This window comes from Micromys minutus (genome assembly GCF_963924665.1).
Source record: "Micromys minutus genome assembly, chromosome: X".
In the NCBI taxonomy this organism is placed as follows: Eukaryota; Metazoa; Chordata; class Mammalia; order Rodentia; family Muridae; genus Micromys; species Micromys minutus.
The window spans coordinates 27,255,421-27,274,131 of record NC_137970.1 but is presented as its reverse complement, the minus strand read 5'-3'; the positions used below and the strand labels follow the sequence as shown (position 1 = coordinate 27,274,131).

General features: G+C 41.2%; 2 protein-coding genes across 3 annotated transcripts in view; one reads left to right on the top strand and one right to left on the bottom strand.

Annotated features, from left to right (window-relative positions):
* The window catches only part of CTPS2 (CTP synthase 2), a 114,404-nt gene that overhangs the window by 48,763 nt on the left and 46,930 nt on the right, over positions 1–18,711 (top strand). For both annotated transcript variants that reach the window (XM_080910970.1, XM_080910971.1), the window contains exon 14: positions 14,093–14,189. In XM_080910970.1, coding sequence (XP_080767096.1) covers positions 14,093–14,189 — 97 coding nt within the window. The remainder of the gene's footprint in view (positions 1–14,092; positions 14,190–18,711) is intronic.
* Positions 3,114–4,627, bottom strand: S100G (S100 calcium binding protein G; the record flags this gene model as incomplete). Its single annotated transcript, XM_080910849.1, has 2 exons — positions 3,114–3,221; positions 4,493–4,627. 2 exons carry the CDS (start codon positions 4,625–4,627, stop codon positions 3,114–3,116), a joined length of 243 nt encoding a protein of 80 aa, XP_080766975.1.

Here is an 18,711-nt window from a genome sequence, read left to right as displayed (position 1 = left end):
ACATATCTAAGCATATTTGAATATATCCCTCCCTATCCCCTCCAACTCATTAAGCTCTACTCATTTTGTGTCTGGTACTTTGTGGCCCCCGACGCTGTGTGCTATTATCAGACCTTTACACAAATTTGAGCTTCCAGGGTAAAGATACTTACGACTAAACTCCCCAGAGATGAGCTTGTCCCTGCCTAGCTTGTGTCCTCCCATCCAGTCTCTGCACAGACTAGGTGTGGGGTTCACTGCTCACCTCGGGGCTACTAGGGATATGACTGCAGCTAAATTGATGGACATACCCAGTTCGCACTTGTGTGCAGGCATGCACGTACATTCACAGGCATGCCTGTGGACGCCAGAAGACAAATGTTACCCGGTAGGCTAGGCTGGCCGGCCAGTGAGCCCCCAGAGATCTACCTTTGCCTCCCCAGCATTCCTTCCAAGTCCTTGATAGCAATTTATATTCTTTGGCAACCTTATAGAAATATCCTGGAATTTTTTTTTCTCTAGTTTTTATGTTTATTATTTTAAATTTAAAATTTTTGTTTTATGTCTATGGATGTTTTGCCTGCATGTATATCTGTCTGTGTCTGGTGCCCAAAGAGTCCAGCAGACAGTGTCAGATCCCCTGGGGCTGGAGTTATAGGCTGTTAGGAGCCTCCATGTGGGTGCTGGGAATCCAAACCCAGTTGTCTGAGAGAACAGCCAATGCTCTTAACTGCTGAACAATCTCTCTAGCCTCTACTTTTCTTTTTAATTATATGTATGCATGTGTTTGTATGTGTATTGTGTGTGGAGTATGTTCAAATGTGTGCAGGTGCCTGGGGATATTATAGGAGTACATTGGATTTCCCAGAACTGGAATTACAGGTAGTTGTGAGCCACTTGATGTGAATATTGGGAACTTGTGTCCTCTGCAAAAGCAATATGTACTTTTAACTACCAAGCCATCTCTAGCCTATCTGGGATTGTTTTTTTTTTTTTTTTTTTTTTTTTTTTTGAGACAGGGTCCTGCCTTGTAGCCCTAGATAGCCTAGAACTTGTTATGTAGAAAAGGCTGACTATAAATCCAGAGAGATCTACCCGCCTCTGCTCCTGTACTGAGATTAAAGGCACGTGCTATAACATTTGGCATTTTTTCCTGCCTTTTAATTTTGGTGGTCCTAGGGATAACTGAGGGTCGTATGCATGCTAGGGTAACAAACTCTAATAGTCTGTTACAGTACTTCCCTAACCCCACTTTCCCCCCTATTTATGTGTAGAGCTAAGTTTCATCTTGACCTATATTTTAATAGGTGTGAGTGTTTTGCCTGCGTGTATATATATGTGCTGCCACGTGTGCCTGGTACCCACAGACATCAGAAGAGACTGTTGGAGCTGCTGGAACTGGAGTTATAGATTGTTGTGAGCTACCATATGGATGCTGGGAACCAAAACTGGGTTCTCTACAAGTGCTCTTGATTCCTGAGCTATCTTTAGCCCCATGTTTATTATTTTTTTAAAAAGTAAAAAAAAATCATATGATTTGATACATCATACACATTTTGTGTATGTATGTGGCATTGTGTCTTGAGTATAGTTGTGGGACTGGGGACCAGGAAGTATGTGGGGTAAGTGGAGATGGAACCCAGGGTGCCTGGGATTCAGACTTCCGAGTGCAGATAAAACTTTATTGTTTATCAAATGAGCTTATATATAGTTTTTTAGCCAATTAGGGTATATTTATATAGTCAAGGCAAATCCGGGTGCAGCCTGTATTGTTTGGTAGAAACTGACTCACCTGTCTGAGCCTATAGGGGAGGGTTCAGTCCCCCATGGAGATTTCTGTGAAGACAGGACAGAGTCACTGCCCTGGCCTTGGGTCCTTTGTGTATGCCTATGCCAAGAGCAATGTCAGATCATACACTGTGTACAGTAGATCAAGACTCTTCAAAGTGTCGCAGAAGCCAGTGGCTCCTTGATCTCCCGCCCACTTCTTCCTCCACCAAGATTGTGTTCACACACACTCCCACATACCCACCTTCCAGCTCTCCCCAGAACCTTACCACTCCCGACATATTTCTTTTCTACCATCATGCCTTCATATATAATACATATGAATGAATGTATCCCATTTTAAGTCTTTTTGTAAGGGCTGTAGAGATGGCTCAGAGCTACTTGCTGCTCTTACAGAGATCCCAGATTCAATTTCACCTACCCTTATAGCCCTTTGTTTCTGCGTGTAATTCCAGTTTCAAGGGATCTGATGCCCATTATGGCCTCCACAGGCATGGTACAAAGGTGCACATATATCACAGGCAGGGAGAGACACAAAATAAAACTGAATAAAAAACCACAACCCAGCAACAACCCCCCACTCCCCCCCCCTTTTTTTTTGGTGAGACCCAGTCTCATGTAGCTCAGGATGACTTTGAACTGGATATGACCTTGAACTCAATCCTCCTAGCCTCTACCTATCAAATGCTGAGAATAAAAGCATGAGCCACCATACCTGTCAATATACATTTAAAATATTTTACCGTTAAAATAAAAAATTCTTGGATGGCTTTATGCATGTTCACCCCATTTCCCTGTTTCATTCCCTTTTTCTTCTCTCGATGAAATGTATCCTCTTTCCAATAAGCCCCCTTCTACTTTCATGGCATATTTTGTTCTGTATGGCTTACTGAGTTTAGTTAGGGTTCGATGACTTGCCTTTTTAATCTCGAAAGTAAGTGAAGCAGCCAAAAAGGTGGCTCAGGAAGGAAAAGGTACTTTGCACCAAGTCTGAAAACCAGAGTTTGGCCCCCACTCCCACATGATACGAGAGCGAGAGCCTTCTTTCCATGTTGTCCTCTGATTGCCATACATGTACTGAGGTGCATGTACTTGCTCTTACATACATGTGTGCAATAAACACATCAAATAAATAAATGTAAAACAAAGAAAATTTCAGAAAAATCAAGTAGGCGCATCAGGCTAAGGTTCCTCTGAAGTCTAAGTAATCAAGAGTCAGTACTTGACAAGAGAGACATGTCTCAGAATTTGCTTTATTAAGAGGATCTGGAGCTCACATCTAGATCTTTGGGACTATATAGGATTCAATCAGTAGGTGGTGCCAGAGCTCCTTCTTCCTGGCTTCTTCATTGTGATGATAGCTTTTTGAAGAAAGCTTCGAATTCTTCGTAACTAACTTCCCCATCGCCATTCTTATCCAGCTCTTTAAAGAGGTTGTCTAGAGTACTTGAAGCCTGCTTTTAGACAAGAAGAATGGGACAAGGGAAGGAAGAAAATTTAGGGAGGATACGGCAGCCTCGGTTTCAGTTACATGCCACCTACAATATGATGGTGGGTGTGGTGAAACCAGGTTCACCTGGAACCCTGTTTTTATGTCCCATTACTGGGTTTTGTCTTTCCCTTTTATTTTATTTATCTTTTAGACAGAGTCTCATTATGTAGCCCTTGCTGGCCTGAAATCCACTATGATCAGAGTAGTCTTGAACTCAACAGAGATCCTCCTGCCACTGACTTTAGAGTTCTGAGAGTAGATGTGTGCCCCACAGTACTTGGCAAAGTATGTACAAATACCTTCTTACGTGAATATGTGTGTGCTTGTGTGTGGGCATGCATATGTGAGTACAGTTGTGCTCAGAAGTCATTAAATGGCATCACAGCCTCTGGAGCCACAGGTGGTTGTGAGTTATCTGATAGGAGTGCTAGGATCTGAATCCAGGTCTTTTGAAAAGCACGTCATGTGCTACAGATAGTGTTACAGATAGTGTCAGTGGTCATGTGCCTGCTGGGAACCAAACTTTTCCAACCCTCATCTAACCATTTTTATGTGGACACCTCAGTAGTGTTAACTATATATACTCTACTATGCAACAAATGTCCACATACATATCTGAGGTCTTGAGTTTAGGTCCCAGCAGCACACACATAATGTTATTTTGAATTATAAGAAAATTAGAAAAGCTTCCAATCACATGTGTAAGCAGATGTGCAGCTTGCTAGACCCAAAAGCTGTTGTCTGTACATGGGATCTGTTCTAGCTGGGCTGCCTTGTCTGACCTCAGCGGGAGAGGAAGAACCTAGTCTTGCAGAGACTTGAAGTTACAGGGTGGGGGGAATACCCAGGGAGGGCTCCAACTGCCCAGAGGAGAAGGGGAGGGGGAGGGGGACAAATATGGGAGGGGGTGGCCAAGAGGGGAACAGTGAGTGGGATGTAAAGTGAATAAATAAAAAATTAATTAGATAAAAAAATTAAGAAACTATTATAATGTTATATTTTTCATATCTCTCTCTCTCTCTCTGTCTCTCTCTTTCTGTACAAAACACGATAGTTTCGTGGTTTGTGGCTGTAGCTCAGTAATAGAGTGCCTGTTTTGTCTCTGCTAGGCCCTGGGTTCTCTGTGGCCTTGTCCCCACAGGGGTTCCAGAGGCAGCCCTGAGCCCTCATCTCCGCATCTCTCCCACCGCCGGAGAGAGGCAGCGGCCTCCCGCTGCTCAGGTGTACACTCACCTTCAGGAGATTTGGGAACTCTGACTGAATCAGCAGCTTCAGCTCCTCCTTGGATAGCTGGTTTGGATCGCCTTCTTTGGCTGCATATTTTTGGAAAATGCTCTTCATTTCTTCGGGAGACTTCTTAGCGCTCATTTTGCTGTCCTGAATTTGGGAAGAAACTAAGATTTACCACAATAGCTGAAGTGGATCTTTTTATACCAACCAAAGTGTTGCCAACAGAGTTTTACTGACCCCCCACCCCCACCCGCCCGCACTCTTCCTTGGGAAAGACAAGGGGGAAAATAAGGAAAAGGGAGAGGAGAAGAGACGGGTTGGAACAGCATTAGTGGCTTAAAAAGCAGTCAGGTTAGGGGCTCTTAGTAGAGTGCTTGCCTAGCCTGTTGGAAGTCCCACGTTCCACCCGCAGCACCCCGTAAGCTAGAGAGGCATGTTAAGATCACACTGACCTGCTTACCACTCAGCACAACTGCCGTGAGTCAGACTGGAACAGGTGATAGCGGATGAAGCACCGAAGAGGAGCTCTTTTATAGTCTTTGCAGACACACCACCCTGATTATGAAATTTCCCTTTGTTTACTATTTAAGGGTAATGATTAATGGTTTCTGAGACCAAGCTTAAGACTCTCAATTAAGGTCAAGCTCCAATAGAGAGCTACTTCAATAGTTGCTTAATGGTTCAGAGTCCCAAGGGCAAAACCTGGGTTTTTTTTTTTTTTTTTTTTTTTTTTTTCCTTTAGAGTATTTTCCATCCAGTATAGAATGTTGACCTTACACACAGCCCATATTTCTAAAAGCAGTGGAATTGCGGATTTAGTCTTGAAAACATTTTCCTACTCAGAAAAAAGTCTGTCACAGAGGGATAGTTATACATGGCTTTTAAAAAAGCAAAATGGGGGTGGGTGCTGGAGAGATGGCTCAGCAGTTAAGAGTTCATCTTCCAAAGGACCCAGCACCTACATGGCGGCTCACACCTGGCTGTAACTCCTTTTCCAGGGCTTCTGACACCCTCACACAGACACACATGCAGGCAAAATCCCAACGTACATAAAATAAAAAGAAATGATATATATTGAATCTAGAGAGCAGCCCTGGAAGTAATACTGACACTTTGCATGCTCGGCTCTTCAGCATTTGACTACACTGAGTGAAAGGTGGCAGCAGTTGCTTCAGAAGCAGGGTTAAGAACTGGGAGGATAGATAAAAATTTCTGATTTTATTTGGCAAAGTGATTTCTGAGTAACACCATTTTTTCTGTTTTGATTATTTTTCCTGGCTTTTCTTTTTATTTCTTATTATACTTGCATTCCTTCCTCCTTCTCTCTTTCTTCCTCCCTTCTTTATCCTTCCCTCCCAATTGCTATAGACCAAGCTAGTCTTGAAGTCATAAAGATCTGCCTCTTTCTACCTCCCGTGTTGGAATGAGCAGTTTGTGCCACTATGCCCAGCTGTATTTCTCCTGTTTGTAACAAAATATATTTTGTTAAATCATTCTAAAACTCATGAAAACACTGGACATGTACTTAAACAATTAGAACTATTTCAGAACTTTTGGAATAGCCAGGATTTGAAATTAGAGATGATTTTTTTTTTTCAGGAAAGAGTTCTGTCCTTGAAATAAGTAGGACATTTCTAGGGGACATTACTTTAATGCTAATTATAACTCACAGGTAGGGGTTTCAGATTGACTTCAGAAGTTCGTTAATGGCTTTTAAACACTTGGAAACTTAGAATTTTCTCTGACCTACAGCATTTACGTACAAATTCAGGGTTGGAATATTGGGCTGTACTTTGCCCAGATATTTTTTACTTCTAAAATTTTAGAACCTTATTTATATTGGAGAACAAATATGAAATGCTGTGGTGTTTCTTACAAGATTCTGGCCAATCAAGCATTTAATGTTCCATAGATTTTGACTTATTGTAATTTATCTGACTATAGCATACCTCCTCAGTTGTTGAAATAGCACCTTGAAACGTTTGTTTTCTTAAATGATCATTTGGAACTAAAACTGAGGAGAGTTGGCATTAGTCTGTGGAGCCATGTAAAAACTGCATAACACGCAGTCTAAGGACCAGTGTTGAAGTAGTACAGGCCAGCAGTCATTTAGGCCCCATATCGCTCATTTCAACGGACAATCTCTATTTAAAATGGCCCAGTGCTGCCTGTCAGAACTCAGGCTTGGAACAGGTGCCAACAGAACCTGAAAAACACATTGTGATTCTCCTCATTCCTTTGAATGTTTGTCTCCTCTAGTGGTTATCTCTCAGGGCGTATTGTTCTCTTTATCTTTGCACTCAAAAGCACGAGGGTAACCCGGCAGTTAGAAACTCGAAATCCACTAATAGTCCCATGAAACATTAACTTAACAGGGTATGGAAACATGCCATAAATGCAGGGCGTGTTCAAAAGAGTGTGTTTTGAAATGACAGGATGGGAAAGAATGACAGATACAAGATTGCTAATGGAAAAACGGAGAGGCTTGATCTTTGGACAGACTTTGTTTTTTCGCTCCCTCAGGAAGACCAAATGCTCCGGGCATCCATGACTTCTGTGGCCATGTTTTCTGCTTAAAATCAATGGCATGCAATGCAGGAAGAAAAGAGTTCCTTTTTGCTTGCTATGTACTTCAGTTGGTAGAGTGCTTGCTTAACATATATAAAGCCCTGGGTTCTATCCTCAGCACCCCATAAACTAGACATGGTGTTGCATACTTGCAACCCTTGGGAAGTGGAGGAAGAAGAATCCAAAGTTTAAACTCTTTCTCTGCTATATAAGAAGGCCAACCTGGGCTACATGAGACCTTGTCTTTAAAATGTTTTTTAATATTACTAATTATATTAGTATCGTTTATGACCAAGTCTCCACAAAACAAAATGGGTGTGAAATGCTATAGTATGCTATCTTTGACTTTGAGGTTTAAAAGCCCCGGAACTCATCCTTTCTAAGGAAGTTATTTAAAAGGATAGTTTTAGTTGTCCCTAAAACTGACAGCGTACTTACCTCCCTTACTTGACTGTTACTTGGTGCCTGCCCTCCCTGGCCCATCAGAGTTTCTTTTCTTTTTTACATCCAGCATTGCTTTCTAATTCTTTCTCTTCTATTTTGCCTGGGGTGTGCATCTACTGCCTGAGCTAGTCTTTGCTTTGGAGTTCCCAGAGGCCTCTGCATTTGGCCAGTGCTTACTGAGGGCTTTTGTTTTGCTTTCTTTTTAAATTATAGGCACTCAACTTCTACAGTCTCCTGAAATCATTGTAACAACACTATGAAATAGATAGTGTTCCCTTTGGTCTATAGACATAGAAACAGAACAGTATTGGATTCCTGTTGCTGCTTTAATAAGTTCTTATGCAGTACCTGGAAACATCACAAACTCAGTCCCTTTTGGCCTTGTAGGTCAGAAGTTTAAAGTGGGTCAACAGACTGTTCCTTCTGAAGTTTCAGGAAGAGACGGCTTAGTTTTTCAACTTCTAGAGGCTGCTTGTTCATGGATACATACTCCATCCTGAAAGCTAGAAGCTTAACATTTTCCATTCTGTCTGCAATGTCTCCTTTTCCACCTCTGGTTCTGTCCTTTCTTCCCCTGTCAGGGTCCCACATGATTATATGGGTTCACCCTCAGAACCCAGAATAAACATCTGTGGCAGGGTAAATTCCTTAGAAATGAGGAGTTCAGCCTGTCTCTCCTCTCTCTGGCTTATGTTATGATACAGGAAGAAGGCTCCACCCCCTCATCCCCAGGAACTTTAACATAATCACATTTGTAAACTCTTGGGTAACAGGTTCTAAGGTTCCAAGAGCTATAATGTGGACATCTTTGGAGAGGTATGAGAAATGAATTAACAATATATAGGTGATTTATTTGGTGAGGAGAATGTATTGATTATAGAGCAATAAGGAAAATTGGAGGATGATCCCAAATCACGGGGTTTTGTGGTGAAGTAGGGAGAAATTTATGAAGAAGTGGTCTGTGTATGGCACTTTGGTGGGGAAATGAGGGCTGGAGGAGCCTGGATGTGGACTAGCTTACATAGGAGAGTCTAGCTAGCTAGGGTCATGCATGATGTGAGACCGGAGGGCTACTCTGGAGGATTCCACTTGGATTTGTAGTGACAGAGGCTGCTAGAGCAAGTAGCAACACAGCGTCAGGTAATACACTAATGATGTCAAGCTGGTTCCTATTTACACACACACCTTCAACATGATTGATAAAGAATCCAAATCATAGTAAGGCTACAAAAATAAAGACCCCTCCTCAAAAAAGCCCAGTGGGACAGTAGGACAAGAATAGATTGGGGAATCTTTGTAAAGAAAACATGAAGAACACACAAGAAAGTCTTGGAAAATCACTAGAAATAGGGCTGGGGATATAGCTCAGGGATAGAGTGTTTGCCTACTGTATGTGACACTCTAGGTTTAAGTACTAGTCCTAGATAAAGGACAACAACAACAACAACAACAACAACAGGGTGATGAAATGGCTCAGCAAGATCAAGGTGCTTGCTGCCAAGCCTGATCATTTGAATTCTGTCCCTGGTAGTTTCATGGTGGAAGGAGAGAACCAACTCCTGAAAGTTGTTCTCTGACCTCTACACACATGCATGGTACACAAGCACCCACACACAAAACCACCCTATAAATAAATGTATCTTTTTAAATGAAGAAGAAGAGAAGGGGGATGGGAAGGGTCTTCTGGGGGTAGGTGTTCCTGTTTTCTCCAAGTGAAATATTCAGACATGAAACCAGTTCCCAGGATGCAATTAGGTAGGACCCATAAACACTGCCATTAAGGAATTTCATCATTGATAAGAGACTCAGACTTCCTTGGTTTCAGGAACCCTGGGACACTGAAGGACTTGAACTCATTACACTTTTATCGAGAGTGCAGAATACCTTAATAAAGGTTAATTAGTGCCATATTTATCCTTGTGCAGTACTTTTATATTTCCAAAAGCTTTATAATTTATTGATCTTTTTATTTTTTATTTTTTTGTAGTCTGTATGGATGGCTCTGTTCCAAGAATGGACAGAATGGGGGGTTCTGATCACAGTCAACAGTGTTCTATAGCAATGCTTTTTGCAAAGGAAGAAGCCTTTTCCTTTCAGATGCAAAAAAATTGTATTTTGGAAGTGGTGGGGAAAATATAAAGGCACTTGAGGTTTACTAACCTCTTGTCAGTAATAAAATTAGCACACTTTCAAACCATGTTCCTCTCCTTCATAGGCTTTTGGTTCTGTTTGTTACCTTAATTAGGCTGCTTATATAACTAGAAACTATCATTAGCCATCTTCCCCACCCCTCTTACCCTCACCATTGTATCTTTTTTGAGATAGGGTCTCTTGTAGCTCTGGCGGGTCTTGAACTTACTGTGTAGTATGGCCATGCTCTGTTTTATGTGGTGCTGAGGCTCAAACCCAGTGCATCCTGCACACCAGGCAAGAGCTTTATCAACTGAACTACATCTTAGGCCCCAGCTACCATCTTTAGAGCTTGTCATGTTGTCTGAGGACTAAGTCACTGTGTTCTCTGTCCACACTTCCCCAGCCTTCTGCTTCTAGAGTGGCTCCTGCATGCTTGCTCCCAGCTGACATCATTATGTGTGTCTCTGGATGAGGCCTTGTGAACCAGGCCCAGAGAGGGCCTGACCCCTTCCTCCCCAGTTACTCCTTGCAGCCTCCACTATTGTACCAGTGACAGAAATGATATATTATTATATGGGATCCAACTACCTAAAATGTTTGAATGCACATTGCTTCAATTATCAGTGACTATGGTGAGTAAGGACTATATTGTTCTGAACCATTAAGAGCAGAGTAAAATTAACCAATTAAGAATAAGATGGGACAGTGCTAGAGAGATCAACTATCTCTTGTGGGTAGGTTACATTATTGCAGTTCTTATAGCTAGCACATTTAAAAAGTTGTATGTTTGTATGAATGCGCCACATTGCACCAGTGTATGTCAAAGGACAACTTGTAGGAATTGGGGCTCTCCTTCTACCATGTGGGTTCTGGGACTTGAATTCAGGTCATCCGATCATTAGGTCATTAGACTAGTCTGATTACTCACTGAGACATCTCACCAGCCCCTCACTAGAGGTTCACCATTGCTTAAACTGTAGGATTTCTTTATGTGCTATCATTTTAGGAGAGGGCTATTACTGTTTCTGAACATAGCATAGACAATGAGAACTAGTTTCCTTGTAAGGCCTTAGTGCAACATTTCACTATTTGTGCCTTACATTTGTGGTTTCATTAAACTTTTACAGTGGACAGAGTCAACAGTTCCAGAAGGCCAATAAGTGAGCAGTCTCCAGCTCTTTCCTTGACACCCTCATCTCTGCTCCCTCCTGCTCATGGTGTCTAGCATCAGGTTTCTAAATCATCGTTATCACATTGTTCTTTTAAGAATTTTCACATTTCCTTTGGCGTGGGAGGAATACTTAAGAGCCTTGGGTAGCCAGTGTCTTTGCCTTCTCTCCATCCTCCCTCTTACACTTCAGTTTTGGAAATGATTTTTTGGGGTGTCTAGAGGTACTAACAAATTTCATACCTAATAATGAGCACAGAGGCAAGTTAGTTAAGTTCTACCTATCATCTGTCTCTCTCTCTGTGTGTGTCTCTCTTTAAACTTTTTACCTCTTTCTTAATTTTTTTTTTAAATTTAGAGCTAGCCTTATTATGTAGGCTCCTTGTTCCCCCTTAAAAATTCTCTTTTCTCCTTTTTAAAAAACAATGTGTGCCACCTCACCTGACCCTTTTTAAAAAATATTTATTTATATTTTATGTGTCTGATTATTTTGCTTGCTTGCATGTATGTATGTATGTATGCATGCACATGTATGGCGAATACCTGCAAAAGTCAGAAGAAGGCATCAGATGCCCTGGAACTGGAGGCAAGGATGTTTGTGAGCTACCATGTGGGTGCTGGGAACAGAACCTGGATCCATGCTCTTAATTGCTGAGCTGTCTCTCTAGCACTATCCTATCTTGTTCTTAATTGGTTAATTTTACTCTATTCTCAATAGTTCAGAACAATATATTCTTTGATTACCATAGTCACTGATAATGGAAGCAATTTATCTTCAAAGACTTTAGGTAATTGGACCCTATATGATAAATTAGGGCGGATTGCCTGAAGAATCATAGTGCACCTCTGACAAGAAACCAGGGGAGTTTATCACTGTAGCTGGAATTTGAATGGAACCTAAATGGAAACTGAGGATCTCAATATACATAGAACTTTTTTGGATTCTGTGGAAGCTCTTGTGAACTTACCTGCCTTTTCCTAGAAAGGACTGGGCAATTTAGAAACAGTTTGCCTTCCTAAATGGGAAGCTGCCTTTTCTCACTTCCCTTGAGTAACACTTAATCTAGTCCTCATTAACCAGCCAAAGAAGCGAGGGAGATATGCTAAGAGTTAAGGGCAATTCAGAATCAAGGGCAACTCCTTCCAATTAGAGCTATGATCCAAATCCAGTTTACCCCAGTACTTCCCCTCAGTGACTCTTGGAGCTTGCTTGAGTCCTAGGGTTCAGATGGCTCCAACCATTTTCTGGGGACACTGATAAGATCAGTTATTTTCTTAGAAATTTCTTCCTTTCAGAAATTCCAGTTGTCAAAGATTTCCTTTAGAGCTATATATGATATTTGTGTGTGTGTGTGTGTGTGTGTGTGTGTGTGTGTGTAGGGAAGGGACATAAGAGATCTTGTATGAGAAATCTGAGCAATTCTATTAGACTTATTCAACTATACTCTGACCTAACAACTTAAACAAACAGACAAAACCCAACATGGCTGGGTGTGGTCCAACAGGCCTTTAAACCAGCATTCAGAAGGCAGAGGCAGGCACAGCATGGTGAGCTCAAGCGAGCCCATTTTACAGAGTGAGTTCGGGACAGCCAGAACTATATAGTGAGACCCTGTCTCAAAATAAAACAAAACAGACAAACAAACCCCCAAAGGCCCAAAAGTCAACCCCCCTCAAAAAAACTCACGTGAAATCAAACACTGAATGATTGTGAACAGAAGTGAGGAAAAGGAATGACCAGGTCAGTGAGAGCAGATTTGACTCATAAGCATCTTCTTTCTGAGTTTTAGTGGGGTGACTTAGAAGACAGATCGGAAACTGTTTTCTTGGGGTCCCTTGGTTCATTTATTGATTCATTCACTCATTCAGCTTCTGCCTTCTCTCAGCAGACAGCTGAGAGAAGGCCAGTGAGAAGGAAAGGTCTTCTGCAGGGCCATAGACGGAGGCTCTGTGACACCAGCAGCTGAGCAGAGATCTCTGAGTTTGCAAGGGTTTTCATGTAGGACAAGGTGGTCTGGGGGGGTCAATCAATGGGACTTGACAGATTGCATATGAAAAGGAGGAGACATCAGAAGCGATGCTAGGTTTTTGATTCACAGGATGTACAAGAATAGAGGGGAGAGAGATATAGATAGATAGATAGATAGATAGGTAGATAGATAGATAGATAGATAGATAGATAGATAGATAGATAGATAGATAGATAGACAGACAGACAGATTTGGTATATGTATGTGTTTGTATAGGCGTGTGCACATGTGTATACAGCATGTCATAGACTGATATCTAGTGTCTTTTTCAATCACTATTTTTTTGAGACTGGATTACTCACTGACCTTGGAGCTAATTGGTTCACATAAACTAGTTTGCTGTGAGATCTTTGGGGTCACACATATGTATATGTGTGCTACCACATCTGACTTTTATTGGGTACAAGGAAGGATCTGAACTCAAGTCCTCATGCTTGTACAGAAGGCATTTGAACCAGCTCAGTTATCTCCCAAGGTCTCTTCTGTTTCATTTTGTTTCCTGATTTTTATTTTGCTGTTTATTTTTTGAGACAGGGATTCATGTTTCCCAGGATAGCTTCGAATTCCATATGTAGCCAGGGATAGCCTTGGGCGTCTGATCCTCCTGCCTTTTTCTCCTGGGTGCAGGAGTTAGATTGTAGGTGTTTAACTACTATATCTGGTTTATGAGGTACTGGATGGAATTCAAAGCCAGGGCTTTGTACTTGCTGGGCCAATACTTCACCAGGGGAACTATATCAGCCCTTTCTTTTTCTTTTCTTTTTTACCTCCCTTCTTCCTTCCCTCCTTTCTTTCTTCCCTCCCTTCTCTCTTTCTTCCATTCTTAATATGTTACTTTGTAGCCCTAGATGTCCTGGAACTCACTTTGTAGATCAGAACTCACAGAGATCCTCCTGCCTCTGCCTTCTTAGTATTGGGATTCCAGGTGTATACCACCATTCCCTGTTTATGAAATTCTAGGGATCAAACCCAGGGCTTCATGTATGCTAGACAAGAATTCTACCAGCCAAGCTACATTCTTGGCTCACTGATAAATTGTTTTGTAAGTGATTAGAGTGAAAGATGAGACTCAGCCACAAGGGGGTTATCCAGTCTGAAGATATGTCTGATGGCTGCTTCTCTTCTGGAACACTGGCAGAACTGATCAGACACAGTACTCATGGACATCTTTTCCCAACATGTGTTTCTCTAAAACGAAAGCTGGAGATTCGAGAAGTTACATCCATGCAAGATGGTAAAACCAGACTTATTTTGTTACAGGTAATTGACATGCCTGAACACAACCCTGGCGATTTGGGAGGAACAATGAGACTGGGATTAAGACAAACTGTTTTCACAACTGAAAACTCCATCCTCAGTAAGTTTTCCAGAGTCTTGATTTTTATAGAACATTGGTGTGATTTGTATGGCTGTGCCAAGACCATCCCTCATGGAGGATGCTCAACCCTATTCCTTCCAGCAACTGCAGCTCTCACCCAGCCACCTCTTCTTGCTGCCTATCACTTAAGGCATTTTGATCTCTCCCCATTCAAGTTCATTTCCAACAGTGTCCTAGAGATCAGATGACAACAGGGGCCATACTGGGTCCTGTACCTGCGAAAGTTCTTTCAGGAATACTAACACAAATTCAAGGCTTTTTGAGTTCATGGACCAGTGTTAGCAGTGGCTCCTTCTTTCACTGCTTTCTTCCTGTTTGAGTCAGTGTATCGTGTGTTATGCCAGAAGCCTAAATGAACACATTTGTACTGTTCCACAATGTTAGCGTTTATTGAATAGCAAAGTTTAGCAGTTTCAATGCCAGAAATCCTTCATAAAATCTACCTATGCTTGGTTGAAGTGAATGCAAGTTCTTTATTCCAGTCTTGTCCTTTTAAGATTTATTATATTTTTAATTCTGTGTCTGTGTCTGTATATGGGTATATGTATGTGTTAGTGCAAAAAGCCCCTGGAAACTAGAAGAAGGTGTCAGTTTGCTTGGAGCTGGAGGTACAGGTAGTTGTAGATTACCTTATGTGGGTTTTAAAATCCATTGGGTCCTTTGCAAGGGCAACAAGTGCCCTTAACTGCTAAGCTAATTCTCCATGCCCCTTTATGCCAATCTGAGTGATTGGTATTAATTCTCAGATTCTATAGCCTATAGTATACCTCCCTACTTATATATGGTTTATAGAAGGAATACAAGTTGAAGAGGCCATAGCAAAGTTGAAGAGGTTTCAGAGTGGGCGGAGAAAGTCTGTATAGACAAGATAACATCACAAAGGACTGAGTGACTGGGAGTCAGCTGGAGTCAGATTTGGGAGCAAAGTGGCAGAATTCGGCTGAGAGGTAAAATGGTCAAACTGGGTGCAGAGCAGAAAACAAAGCAGGAAGTGGGTGAGGAGCTGATACAGGTCTAGATGGGTGAACAGGTAGACCGACAGGCAGTTGAATAGGCAGCATCAACAGTGAAGGACCAAGAGTCTGTTACTGCATCTTTGCCTTTCAGTTGTTTTCAGTCTTTGAAACTTTGAAACTTTATTCACATAATTGCCTAGGTCACAACAAACCCGAACCAAACCAAACTATAAACTAACCAACCAATCAAAAAACATGAAAAAGATGCTTGAAAATTATGTTCTGTAAAGGATTGGGTAATAATAGTATTAAACTTTTATAAAAACATCATCGTGCTCAATAAATATGTTTTAAGACTTGATGATAGTAAGAGTGACCTAAGATTTATTCTTTTATAGTAAATCAAAAGATGATTATTATAAATCTTAAATTTGTTTTACATTTGTCTTGAGTGTGGCTGATCTCTCTCTCTCTCTCTCTCTCTCTCTCTCTCTCTCTCTCTCTTTCTTCTTCTTCTTCTTCTTCTTCTTCTTCTTCTTCTTCTTCTTCTTCTTCTTCTTCTTCTTCTTCTTCTTCTCCTTCTCCTTCTCCTTCTCCTTCTCCTTCTCCTTCTCCTTCTCCTTCTCCTTCTTCTCTTTCTTTCTCTTTCTGTAAATCAAAGGATAACTTGAAGGAGTTGGTTCTCTCCTTCCTGGTGCTCAAACTCAGGTCTTCAGTCTTGGTTGGCCCCAGGAATCTTTACCTTCTAAGACAGCTCCATGGCCCTGAATTTTATGAAGCTTTAACACAGCACAAAAGATATTTTTTTTACAGAGACCTGAGACAAATAGCATCTAAGTCATCTGTTAGTGTATGGTTTATTGGTTTTCATTGTATGAACAGAGCTGTCGAGCCATCACAAAACTTGTCCTACTATCAGTAGTGACAATTTCAGACCATTTTCATGACCCTCAATGGACATTCTGCACTCTTTAGCTGTTACCACCTTGAACCCCCTCAGATTTTGGCAATCATTGAATCTTTTTTTAAAAAAAAATTACCAATTCTGGAATTTTAGTGCAAATGGAACCACATGAAATAAAGTTTCTTATGGTTTCCATCACTTAGTACACTGTTTTCAAGTTTTATCCATGTTATGGCATGTATTAATATTTAATTTCTTATAACGGCTATGTAATAGTCAATTGTGTGGTTGTACCAGAATTTCAAATGTCTGCTTTTGGGCTTATGGGCTCTTTTTAGTCAATGATTTATTAAACTTGATTGTTTTAATTTTATGTAAGTATTAAAATTTTTTTTGAGATAAGGACTCACATCGCCTAGGCTGGCTTCAGAATGTAGCCAAGGATGACCTTGATCCTCCTGCCTTCCCCCGCTTTTGAGCCACTCCCAGTTTATGCAGTGCTGGAGATCACACCCAGGGCTTGCTCTCCCCACTTAGCCACATCCCCAGTTCCTGATTGCATTTATTTTAAAGTGCATTTCTTTACAAAAGGCAGGTGCCATATGAACCTGTGGGTCTTAGCAAGTGTGAAGTTTTGCCTCTTTTTCTAGTGAGACTAGCTTCCCATGGTTTCTGTGGTAAATGTTGTAAGGGATAACAACACTCTCTCCGTTTTCCTGTAGAATGTCATTTCTTAACAAAACGAAACCAAACCAAACCAAACCAAAACAAAAAACATAAACAAACAAAAAATGTTATAAGGGATTTGGCTCCCTAGTTGGCATACTGACTTTTAGGATCTTTTTTTTTTTTTTTTTAACAAGCTGACACATTTGTTTCAGATGCTTCTTTTCTAGTCAGTACATTTTTGCAAGGCTGGTATGAGCAAAATACATTTGTCTATGCTACCTGTAAAAATGATTGATTATTTTGAGTGGCACATATCTTTGATCCCAACACTTGTGCAGTAGGAAAATTTGTGTAAGTTTGAGGTCAACCAGGACAGACAGAACTACACAGAGAGACCCTGTCTTGAAAATACTAAAAACCAACCAAACAAAACGATTAGCCATTTTAACAGTGTATTGATGCTTGCTTTCTTTTCTTTTCTTTAATTTCAATTTGATTTGTAGGCCTGTATTTGCAGTGCGTTGGATGAGGGAGATGAAGGAAAGTAAAGAGCTCTTTAATAAAAGAGTGCCCTATAGCAGAACAAAGCCTGAATACTCTTTTATTTGAGGGATAATTCCTGTTTTTCTTACGTCACTTGTTAATCCAATAAGAGTTTTGAAAACCGAATTCACTCTTCCTGACTCAGAGGGTTTAAGCATAAATTGATTTGGACAAAGGTACGGGGAGTCATCATTTATTTGGTTTGTAAGAGATGTACTTGCAGGAGCTTGTTTGTGTCCTGTGTCCTCTGAGATTGTTTTGTTTCTTTTTTCTTTTCTTTTCTTTTTTTTCTTTTTTTGTTTCTCCGGGGTGGGCTTTTAAGAGCTGAGAATGTAGCTCAGCTGGTAGAATGCTCGCCTATCCTGCATAAAGCCCTGGGTTCCATCCCCTGCATTGAATGAGCAGGGCCTCCTGGTGTGCATACCTGTAATCCCAGCATTCAGGAGAAAGAGGCTAGAGGATAAGAGGATATAGTGGCATATGCCTTTTATCCCAGCACTTGGGAGGCAGAGTCATGCAGATTTCTGTGAGTTGAGACCAGTCTGGTCTACATAGTGAGTTCCAGGACCATCATGGCTGTTACACAGAGAAACCCTGTCTTGAACCCTCCCTTTCACTCCCCTCCTCCACCCTGACATGGCAAAATATTCAAGGACATACTCTACTGCATAGTAAGTTCGAGGCCTGCCTGTCTCAGAGTGGAGCAGGGGCCTTTAAATAAAAGGGCTAACCATAGTGTGTGTGTATGTGTATGTGTGTGTGTGTGTGTGTGTGTGATTGATTGTCAAAGCTGCCTTAAAAGTCATTAAAACACTATATTTTTATTTTGATTGTCTGTGGACTTCTCTGAACTTTATTATGCTTAATATTTTTATTTTATTTTCATGTATTTGGATTTTGTGCCTATTTTGGGGGATTTAGTGTATGTGTGTGTGTGTGTGTGTGTGTGTGTGTAATTTTTAATTTTTTAATCTTTTGAGATTTATATCATTTTACCTCTCTCCCCAGTCCAACTCCTCCTATGTACCCATGCAACTCCTCTTCAAATTTATGACCTCTTCTTTGAATATTATTGTTTTGTGTGTGTGTGTGTGTGTGTGTGTGTGTGTGTGTGTGTGTAACCTCCTGAGCCTATTTAGTGTTTACTTGTATTTAGGGCTTACATCTTGGGAGTGGATAACCTGTCAAAGAGCTTGTCCCTATAGAAATCTGATCCCCCCTTTCTCAGCAGCATGTGCACCTCCACCTGCCAAAAATAAGATTATCAAATTGCTTGTCATTGTCCCTGTCTCCATCCTCCTTCTTTCCCGTTCCCCTCAGGTCTTGTTACTTAGGTTGGCTTTGGACACTTGGGCTCAAGGAGTCTTCTTGCCTTAGTTTTCCAGGTATATACCAGTGTACCTGGCCCCCGGCAGATAGTGGTTGAGTT